The sequence below is a fragment of the Pygoscelis adeliae genome, unplaced genomic scaffold (genome assembly GCF_000699105.1).
Source record: "Pygoscelis adeliae isolate BGI_AS28 unplaced genomic scaffold, ASM69910v1 Scaffold244, whole genome shotgun sequence".
Lineage (NCBI taxonomy): Eukaryota > Metazoa > Chordata > Aves > Sphenisciformes > Spheniscidae > Pygoscelis > Pygoscelis adeliae.
Window position 1 is genome coordinate 971,242 of NW_008824648.1, and position 11,166 is coordinate 982,407.

General features: G+C 45.8%; 1 protein-coding gene across 1 annotated transcript in view; it reads right to left on the reverse strand.

Moving 5' to 3' along the window:
• Positions 1–490: 490 nt before the first annotated feature.
• NOLC1 (nucleolar and coiled-body phosphoprotein 1) overlaps positions 491–11,166 on the reverse strand; it is a 14,178-nt gene continuing 3,502 nt past the window's right edge. The window contains exons 3-13 of the mRNA XM_009322475.1: positions 10,443–10,558; positions 9,521–9,662; positions 8,898–8,998; positions 8,052–8,202; positions 7,025–7,165; positions 6,514–6,603; positions 5,047–5,193; positions 4,250–4,813; positions 3,423–3,535; positions 2,954–3,034; positions 491–2,667 (exon numbers count right to left, since the gene is read on the reverse strand). Of these exons, the coding sequence (XP_009320750.1) occupies positions 2,509–2,667; positions 2,954–3,034; positions 3,423–3,535; positions 4,250–4,813; positions 5,047–5,193; positions 6,514–6,603; positions 7,025–7,165; positions 8,052–8,202; positions 8,898–8,998; positions 9,521–9,662; positions 10,443–10,558 (1,805 nt within the window). The 3' untranslated portion in view covers positions 491–2,508. The remainder of the gene's footprint in view (positions 2,668–2,953; positions 3,035–3,422; positions 3,536–4,249; positions 4,814–5,046; positions 5,194–6,513; positions 6,604–7,024; positions 7,166–8,051; positions 8,203–8,897; positions 8,999–9,520; positions 9,663–10,442; positions 10,559–11,166) is intronic.

The following is an 11,166-nucleotide window of genomic DNA, read 5'->3' on the forward strand; positions in this document are numbered from 1 at the left end:
ACATGGTCACAGGGCAGGAAGAGATCGCAGGGGACACAGAAATGACTACTTTTAACCAGGTATAGGCAGCATTTTTCAGTTTTGCCTATTTTTTCCTGTTCCCATAGGCTGCTGCGACGTAAGTTACGCTGCCAGCTGCCGTACAGCTAATGTGGTAGCACTGCCGGACAAGACGTAACAAGATACTCTGGTGTGAAGGGACTCGAGCAGCCTCAGTTTGCCTTGGTGTAAGTAAATATTCTTCCACTCGTTTTCTCCAAATTTCTTGCGGAGTCACTGGACAGCCAGCTGCACAGGCCACCCTTCACTTCTGAAGACCTGTTACATGCACACGGGTATGTCACTAAGGAGACAAGAATTGGCTGTAGAGAGGCGTCGTCAGACTCACCCATCCAACTTCAAGAGACAGTGCTACGTTACCCCAGCACCGATACCCTCCCTCTGCCCACCCGCTATTCCACACCTTCAACTATCAGACCCACTCCGATTACAAAGGCAGCAATCTTTATTTTCCGAGACATTTGTGTGCTCACACTTAAAATACCCCCAAAACATAGAAGTTTTTAAAAAGTTTAAAAGTTCCAAATGTAAGTTCCTGATAAACAGAAAAAAAAAAAAAAGAGGGCAAATGACAAGTCACGAAGCAAGATGATGTTCAAATCCCCCGGCAGAAAATACTCTCTTCCCACCTTCCTTTGGCCTCTAACCTTTAACTCCTTGCAATAACCGCGGCCTCCTGGGCCCCTCGGCACGGTGGCCTAGAATCCAGGCACCAGAGTGATTGTGCAAGCCAGAGGGGAAGTCCTGAAAAATGCTCATCGGAACAAGTTGCAGCTCATGTATATGGGGGTGGCTCATCAAGACTCTTCCAACCCTCAATTAGGTGACACTGCTTTGCACACAAATGTAGCTTCCTGTAACAACAGGGCACTTCTCATCGTCACCCTGTTGGGAGGGAACGGAAACATGGAAATCGGGCCCTGCGTAACCTCTCTCGGTGGCTGGCAGTTTCATGAGACGGGGTGAGCAGTTCTCACAGCCCACTGCCCGTTTCCCAAACACACACCACCACTGTTCGATTCATACCGACTATGGGCTCAGCAGACTGCTCCACAAACTAAAATTAACTTAACCCACCTAATGGGGGAAAATAGTTGGGGGAACCATTTTCTACCAGATGTGAGTTGCACCAGAAATAAGGAGGCGGTCACACATCTGGAGGGAAAGCAAGCCAACAGCAGTAAGCCATTATATTATCTCAGTTGCTCATGAAAACTCAGTTTAGGCTGCAAGTTACTGAACTTGTTTGAGGGTCCCCATACCGAACATGTACTTGTAGCCAGCACTTCAAACCATACAGCACCAGGCTTTATTTGCCTTAGTGCTATGGGGAAACTGGCATTTTACTTCTTGAGAGGGATTTAACAGATGGAAAACAGCTCAAAGAGCAAGCGATCCAACCCAGAAAAGAAACTTAAGGCATCAATGATACATTCATCTCGACTCCTAACAAGCTGCACGGCACATTGCTGGGAGCAAGCGTAAGCTGGCACGTTTTACGTTCAGAGAGAACACGGAGTAACGCCACACTGCGGTCAGAGCCTCTGAAACAAAAACACAGCAAAAAGCAGAACTGGGTAGAAAAGAGGCCTTTATCTCCTCTGCCTCCTTACCCATTCCCACCAAGTCAAACCTCACAACCTCCATGCAGTCAAGAGTTTCTGCACATCTCCCCTCCACAGCTACATTCCCAATGAGAGTGTTATCAAGAGTGCCACAGTAGTGCTACAGACCTTGGCCCTTCTGACAACAGCCCCCAACTTGCAACTGCAAACAATACAGCTACCCAGCTGCTAAGCTGCATTTAGACTCTGCTTCTCCAAGTATTCCGGTTAGCGGCCTCAACAGGAGTGGAAGGAAGAGGCAGGTAGGAATTTATTGCAAGGTGAAGCCATAAAAGAAGGAAACAGAAAAGAGGAACCCTGTCACACTGCAACTGTGAACTTGAAATGTCAGGTGGGGGTGGGGATTACAGCCAGAGGGTTCGAATCAGTTGTTGCTCTTACAGTAACTAGCCAAAGGCAAGTTACAATACTTGCCATTTCACAGGTATCTGAGTTAAACCAGTTGAAAAAGAAGTGGAAGGTTAAGACACAGGAGAATGATTTCTCTTTCTTCTACTAGATGGGCAGGAAACCAAAATGAAAAATCACTGCCAGCCTTTTAAAATAAGACTGTAGAAAATTTAACTCTTGAAGGTCACCCTAGTGGTGCCAATGACACCAGCTCAAGGATGGTTCCAAATTAGGGGCCTAGACCAGATTTAGAAATAAAAGGGGGAAACATCCAACCATTCTCCCACATCCCCACGCTGGAGCTGCCTGCCCTGCAATGGGCTGGGGGGGGGGGTAGCATTCCAGGCGGGCTTGACATCCATAATCTCCACACGCCCATCCATCCAAGCCATTCTGGTGAGCAGATGGTTTATGAATTCCCAAGGAAACATTCTCAGTCACTTTCAAACTTGACGGAATTGACTTGGGTCGATATAGTGCCCCCACGGTAGCTGCCTCGTTTTTTCTTTGTCTTCTCATGGCGGAAAGATTTGCCTTTAGTGAATTTCAGGATATTGTTAGCCTTCTCACCCCAGTCACCAGCTGCTCCTTTCTGTGAGGGATGAAGAGGGAGAGGAAGAAGAAATTCAGGGCAGTACCCAAGAGAGTAAAGGCAGTGCTTTGCACTTCATCCTACCCAGCAAACACCAGTACATTAACACTGGAGCTGACACCACTCTCCCACGCACCTCCTGCCAGAGCTCACACACTTCCTAACAGCACCTCCTGGTGGAAAAAGTTCCCACCAAAAAGCCTGCCCAGAAGCACACCAAGGCTGCTCTGCTGAGGTGTATTTGCAGAGGCCCAGTGTTACCACTCTGGGCACTACCTAGCCCTACCTTTGCTTCAAATGAGTTATCAGCAACACGGGCATCCAGCTCAATCTCTTCTTCCCTTACGCGGCGGAATGGAGATGCTGGCTGTTAAAGAGAAAGAAAACAAGCTACATTAAGTGCGGACACATGCATGATATTGCTTTAGCGACAACCTCCTTCCCTCCTCGCCCTGCAAATATGGAGCCCTGTTCAGGTCACCTCAATCTTTAAGTGTTTCTCAGATTCATAATTCTTTCCCTTCTTCAGATCAGGCAGCTCAGGTCCTATGCAAGCATAACCAATCAACCTTTGCCAGAATAATATTATGCACATACGTGCACTCCCTAGGGTTCTCCAGACGAGGTTCAAGTGCTTGAGGAGGGAGCAAAAATACAAATAATCCTGTGGGCCCAACCTCCCCCCAGAAGAAGCCTACCTGTTCAGGAGGCAGAGATGCCTCTCCCACCAGTCACCACAGTCCACCCTCACTCACCTGTTTCACCTTGGGAACTGTGTGTGGTGTTTTGGCTTTGATCTTTGCCTTTTTACTGTGTGGTGTCTCTGGCTCCTGAACATCTTCCCTCTTCTGCTTCTTCCTGATAGTGCCTGTTAGATGTACAGCAGTAAAACTTCAAAGGGACTAACTGCAGCGTTGGGAAAAGTAATGGCATCTCTCCCCCAGAAAGCAAACCCAGTGTTGACACAGGTGTGAGAATCAGTCCCTGCATTACCTCACCCAGAAACCAGACTGCTATAACGGACACTAATAGCCATTCTGGGTCAGCAAGGATTTTGCCATCCTATCCTAATGGATAATTTTGTGGAATAGGGTACCTCTATATTAATGTTTTAGTGCACTTGAGAAAATTCTGTTGGCTAAAATTTGCCAGTTCTTGGAGTCACACAGTATGCACTTGCACACATCACTAGTGCACTCAAAGCTGTTTTCCTCCTGGAGGGATAAAGATCGAGATTGTGCATCGGGGCATCATCTACGGTGTCCCACTCAACACAGGCAAGGTCCTCCAGCAGTCTGCCTTGCTGTCACTAACAACTTGTGCATGCACAGGTGGCAACTGGCAACAACTGTACAGAAATGTACTTCATGTTACCACAAATTCCACTGCCAGCAGATATGCAATACAGACAAAAAGGATCACACCGAATTAAAAACTAGCCCTTCCCTCTCAGTACTGCACCAGACGGCATAATCTAATAGCACATAGAGATTAGACTGAATATTGTTTAGGAAAGGCTCCCATTCATGCTTAGCTCAGTAACATTGCCCGACAGACGCACTTCCCGGACTGTAGGTAATACCTCCATTGACTTTTCCAGTCTCTTCTTCAGAGCTGCTTTCGCTACTGCTACTGCTGCCACCAGCTGGCTTAGACTTCAGGTTGTTTGCTGCTGGTTTGGATGCTTTTGCTTTCTCTGTGGAGGCAGTGGTCTTGGAATTGTTCTGTGCTCCTTTCCCTGCCTTTTTGGGCTTCTCATCCTCTTCGCTGGAACTATCAGATGAGCTGCTACTACTACTAGAAGCAGCTGCCTTCTTCCCCACAGTTGCTTTTGCTGCCCCTGTAGATTTGGTGGCTGGTTTCACCGCTGGCTTCTTTTTTTCTTCCTCACTGCTTGAGCTATCAGAGTCAGAAGTGCCTGCTTTGGGAGCTGGGGTAGGAGGCTTGGACGCTGGCTTACCCACTTTGCCAGCTAATTTAGCCGGAGTGCCTTTCTTCTTCTTTTCTTCCTCAGAGCTGCTGGAGCTGCTATCTGAATCAGAGCTACTTTGTGCTTTCTTTGTGGCAGCTTGTGACTTCTTTGTTGCAGGGGTTGCTGCTTTAGTTGTGGGTTTCACAGGGGCCTTCTTGTCAGAGCTATCAGAATCTAGAATGGAAAGGAAAAGAATAATCAAGGCTAAGCCCCATTCCTTCAACATGAGGCTACCATACAGATTCAATGTTGATACACAGCGCACTTCATTAGCTGCTTGAAACAACACTGCAATGGATATTCCTGTCCAACTGCACCCTCGTACCCTGCCTAGAAGGGTCGTGACACACAGGTCTGAGCAAGCACAACACGCACGTGGAAATTCTCCTTTTCTCCTACCCCAATACCTGAGCTGTCTGAGGAGGAACTGGAATCTTTCTTTGCTTGTCCAGGCTTGACAGCTACTTTTGCTGGTTTGGAAGTATTCTTTATCACAGGTTGTTTAGCTGGGAGCTTACTCCCTACCTTCTTCTTGTCATCTTCAGAGCTAGAATCTGAACAAAAAAAAAGGATGTTCTTGAAGTTAATAACCTTCTGGTGCAAGTTACTTTAGTAATAACATGTATATAACTCATGGGGAAGTGAAAAGCAAAATGGGTTGTGGCCCAAGGCTGAGCCAACTAGGAAACTGGCAATAAGCAGCATTTGATGAACATTTGAATGGTCAGGGGACAGCATTCATCTTTCCACGTATCTTCTTTGTTGGGAGGAAGTGAAAACAAGCAGTTTAAGTTCTTTACTAATGCGTGCACAAGGAAGCAGACATTTGGAGAATAATGTAGGAGAAGAGGTACAGAATAAGGGACTGGAGAAAGTACAGGTATCACCATAACAAACTCAGGGAGAAGAAACATCGAGAAAAGAAGCTATGTGGTAAAGATGAAAGAACAGGCAAGAAATTAGGAGATAAAATTGACAAAGCAAGGAAAGTGAGGCAGCAACAGCAGAGTATCTCATTTTAGCTTTCTACTCCCTGTATCAGATATGTTTATCAGCAGTCTGAGGATGGACTGGAGGCTCCTGCGTACAAATATGCCTTTGTACTGTGTGTCACAGCAATCTGGAATGCTAAGCCTGATCTGTTCCAACATTTCTGAACACTTTAATAACAATAATCAAAACCGTATCCGTTTGTGAGAAACTAGGCAACAAAACCAGAAAACACAGAACTCCTGCCACTTGCTGAAGTGTCACACAGTCTAGTGCTAGCTGTCTGCAGATAGACGGGCAGCTGCCACCCACAGTCCCTGTCGTGGCACCAGAAATGTTGAGATATACCTTGAACTGGGAGGGGAAATGTAGCACATAAGGAACTTACATGGGAAATACAGCATTACAAACCTTAAACCCGATCAACAGAAGATACAAAGCACACTGCTCCCATTTCTAGGGTCACATTAGGAGAAGGCATCTTCTGAGTCTATTTTGAACTTGGTATGGCGATAACATTTTTATTTCAGAAACTTCTCCCAAACACAATGGGATAACAGAAACCAAAAATCTTAAGACACAGATCCTCAAAAAGCGTAACCATTAACCTTCCTGGAGAAACCTGATACACATGATGCCCCATCCTTTCCATCCAGCAACACGCAGACCTTTCTGCACTTGCCAGTGGTCTCATTGGTGTCTCATGGTCAGACTCCACTGTGCATAGCAGACTGCTGTTTTTCAATTTCACATCTTGTTAGTTATGGAGACTGCAAACCTTTCAAGCTCATACGCTAAGGATCTTAGCAGATACACCACTATACAGCAACCTGGCCAATAAAAACGTTAACACAAAAGATTCAAAACTTTGTTTCTTGAATTACCTGAGTCACTGTCAGAACTGGATTCAGCCTTCTTGGTAGTCACAGCTTTGTTTTGGGGGCCAGGGATTGTTTTAGCTACTACTGCTTTGCCTGCAAAAGCAAGTTTAAAATTAACAGGCCACATCCACACCAAGCCTTTGTCCCAAGATCCAAACCTTTCCAGAAGTGAAAAAGCTCCCTTCTCAGCGCACCAGCCATTCAGCCAGCACATCAGAAGCCAAGCAAGGACCTGGCCGGCTGCAGTGATGGGCCTGGCTTATTCCCGCTAAACTAGATCCTGGTAACTTTTCAAACCAACACATGCAAAGTAATCCAACCTGCACACAGTTTGGATCCACAGGTTGTACACAGCGTTGTTTGGGACGCCTTCAAATTACTCAGAGGCTTCCACAGAAGCAAACAGCAACACAGACCAAAGTCAAATGGCTTTTTCAAGGAAACCAAGACATAGCCAAAACATTGTCCGCACCATGTAGTAGTTCCTCTGCAGCCTCCTCTCCTCACAACATACCTGCTCCTCCCTTTGGGGGCACCTGCTCTGCCTCATCACTACTGTCTGAAGAGTCACTGCTCTCAGCCTTTTTTGCAGGAGCCTTGGCAAGGCCTTTCTTTGTCTGCGTAGCTTGAGGAGGTGGTACAGCGCTGTACTGACCTATGAAGAGAGACACAGCATCCAAATGCCCGTATAATAATGCGAGCAGCACACGATGTTCGTTCTAGTTAGAATAAAGCACTTCTGCTATTTGTTTCCATTTATTCCCCTTCTGTAGCCGCAATCAAAGATACTAGCTTATAATTTGAAAGACTACACCCATCCCACTGCTACCTCCTGTTTCTACTTTGAGTTTAACTCTCCTCTTGGGGTTCAGCTGACCCAACCATCTCCGCAGAAGTTCTCCGCACTTTTAGAAGAATGGGAGCTTGTGTTGCCAAACTTTTTCAGAAAAAAACAAATAGAAGTATCAATTGTTGATTGTTTTCATTTACTGCCTTCTCAAATCCTCTGGTTAGAGAATCAGACTGAGTTTCGATGCTTGATCCTCCACTCACATCAGCTCTCTCCTGGAATCCTGGAAGCGCTATACTATATTGAACAGAGGCCATTTAGCCCATCAGCTGGATTGCAACTGAACAGCCCTGGATACTTCACAAAAAACCTAAAAAAGCTTAAATTGCTGCTGTTACAGAATAACCAAACCACTGACAAATTACTTCCCAAATCCTGGCAGACAGGAAGCCTGCAAGAAGAATGTATTTAAAGGCTACTTGAATAGAAGACATGCAGCAAACCAAGCAGAGTCTGTCACAGTCTCTCTCACTCCCCATTCCTTGCTCAGGCAGGAGCTGAATTGTAAGCTTAGCCCCAACAGCACATATGAAAAGAGCTGCTGTATTTCTGGTTCACAGTATCACCACCAGCACTACCTGGAACCTTGTGTGCAGCGAGACTTGCCTGTGCCCTGCACACGCTTCTCCCGGAACAGCGGGACTAGCAGAGAGAATCCTCCCACATAGCAGCAATGGTATTTAGTACTTACCAGACTTTGGCTTTTGTTTTGCAGGTGGCTTTTCATCGTCTGAGCTGTCAGATGAGTCCTCACTACTGGAACTTTCCTTGGCACGTTTGGTTTTCCCTGGACATGCTTGAGTGGCTGCAGGTTTCGGCAGAGGTGATTTCTTGGGAACAGCCTTATCACAAGAAGGGAAGAAATACACATTAAAAAAGAAGTTACAGAAATCTTGTGGGGACAGCTGGATGTGGATCTTGTTTAACTCTACACCTCACTTAAGAGAGCAAATTTTGAAGACAAAGGGAGAAAGATTAATGAAGATTCTTAAATGCAAATTTTAGGAAACACATGAGCATCATGGTCTTTCCGGCCACTCTGCTGTTGTTTTCTGCTGCATGAATCCCTAGTGAGGAGCTCCTCTGACTAAAGAGCACAGAACTGACTGAAATTGTAGCAACTGCCACTTGATTAAACACAACTACGATTATTTTTGTGTTGCAGAAAACATTTTTAAACACTCCCTAGTGGAAAGCTCAAAGTTACAGATAGCTAAGCACAAAAGAGTCATGCAAAAGTGAATATATAATGGAGACTACAATATGGTTATGACACAGTGAGATGTTTTCCTGTAAAAGGAAGGAGCAGAGGAAGCAGCAAGGAGGTATTAGGGAAGAAAGCCAGTGCATGGAGAGGTGCTAGAACACATAATCCTACTGTATAAAGGAGAAGGATGTATAAGAGCCACAAATGCTGTGCTCAGCATCTGTGTAGTCTGTACCTTTGTCTATATATTTCACAGTCCCTGCAAGATAGATACACCCAGCCTTACTAGACTTTTACAGTGTTCATGAAGTTCTTTATGGTCCCATTTACCTTCTTCGGTGCAGCCTTTTCCTCATCCGAATCTTCGCTGCTGCTACTGCTTGCTGCTTTTCCATTGACCACCTTGGTGGCTGCCTGGGCAGCTTTACTTCCTTTTGAGATAAGCAAAAAGGGACATCAGAAAATATGCTATGGTAGATGAGGGGTAATTACATTCAGCATGAAGTATCGTAGAGAGGAAGAACCACAAGAAGCCAATAGGGCAGATTAAGGCAGTACTGCAAAACTGTTGTTTTATCCTACCGCAAGCTTAGAGAAAGTTTTCAGAAAACTGTCCGTTCTAGCTCATCGGAAGCTCCAGGACTAAACACTAAGTAAAGATCTTCTCTGCTCTTTGAGGGGAAGACACTGGCAAAAGCACAACTTAAGCAGTTAAGGTTGCTGATTACAGCTACTTATGCAACAGCATTTGGGACCAGATATTTTATTTGCAATCAGTTCTACACCTCCTTCATGTCAGAAGCAGGCTGGACTGGAGTGCAAATGGCAGTGACAGCAGATTTTCAGACTGCTATGTTAATACATATGCCTTTGCATGTAGGTACAGCCCCCGTCACTCCTCCCCTGGCTTTTTTGGTTTTGCACTTTGACTCATGATACACAACAAGAGGTACCCGATTTAGGTGTCGCTGTTTTTGGTGGCTGTTTCTTTGGTGCTTCCTCATCTGAGCTGCTCGAGTCAGAACTGGAACTCTCTGCTTTCTTCTGAGGCTGGATTTTGGTTCCAGCTGGCTTCACCACGGGTTTTGCACCTTTCTAAACAACAGGAAGGAAAACTGATTAGCCCTTGCAGCCATGAAAAGAAAAAGAGGGTAATAAGTGGGACACATGTACAGAGAATATAAACAGCTATCTTTCACAGAGGTTACCATTTTGTCTTGGAAACACCACTCTGCCTAATGGTTAGGGCCTGAAAATCCCTGGATAACAATTTTGCTCTGGGAAACCCCCCAGCAGCCCATGGGAGACTTCCTTTGCACCTCAGCCTCCAGTTCTGCCTCCTCAAAATGGGGCAGCTCTGGGGCTGGCACTGTTCTCTTCCTTCTCCAGATCACACTAGTTTGAAGACTGAAAATACTGACTGGGCAACTCTGGTTGGTCTCCTCTAGCGTACACTGACATCATTCTTCCTCCCCCTCACTTCTCAAGACCATGATTGCAGCAAGAAAAAGGAAAGAGAAGATTCTCTTTTTATATATACACATATATGTAGAAAAAGATCAAATTTATTTTAGCAAATGTAAATAAATCTTCCCCTGCAAAAAAGTAAGCCCTGGCAGTCTTAGGATAAAACAAGGAGCAGACTTGGATATGAAACAAAGTGGGTGCTGGACATGAAATTAATTCTGCACCGGACCAGTCCAAATGGTGCACCGTCCACTACAGAAATGTCTTCTTACGTTGCACCTGCAGCAGTCTAGGGACTTGATAGTTTAGGAGAAGCGAGCCCAATTTCAGAGAGAATTCTGCTGGTCAAATTTACTATTATCCATCACTGTCAAACATGCATTAAAGAGGCTGGAAAGGAAAGCTGACCTTTGCTGGCTTCTTCTCCTCCTCCAAGTCTGAATCATCACTGGAGTCCTCGCTGCTGCTCTCTGCCTTCTTGGCTGGAGGAACTGCTTTTGCCTTGGGAACAGCTGCTGCTTTAGCTGCAAGTAAGGGACAGCACACATTGATGATAAGTTAATTCACAACTTTCATGTACCTATATCCTGCACTAGTGTGTATCAGGGCAAAAGGATATACCAAGATCATTAAACCATGACTGAAGTTCATAACACTGACTGGTTCTTGAGCAGGGTGTGGCAGAAGACTCCAAAATGGGTAGGCAAGAGGACAAGGGCAAGTCATAGAATCATAGAATAGTTTTGGGTTGGAAGGGACCTCTAAAGGTCATCTAGTCCAACCCCCCTGCCGTGGGCAGGGACATCTTCAACTAGATCAGGTTGCTCAGAGCCCCGTCCAACGTGACCGTGAATGTTTCCAGGGATGGGGCATCCACCACCTCTCTGGGCAACCTGGGCCAGTGCTTCACCACCCTCAGCATAAAAAATTTGTTCCTTATATCTAGGTCCTGCCTGACTAACCTAGTGGCCTTCTATGATGGAGTGACTACATCAGTGGACATGGGAAGGGCTACAGATGTCGTCTATCTGGACTTCTGTAAGGCCTTTGACACGGTCCCCCACAGCATCCTTCTCTCTAAACTGGAGAGGTATGGATTTGATGGGTGGACTGTCCGGTGGGTGAGGAATTG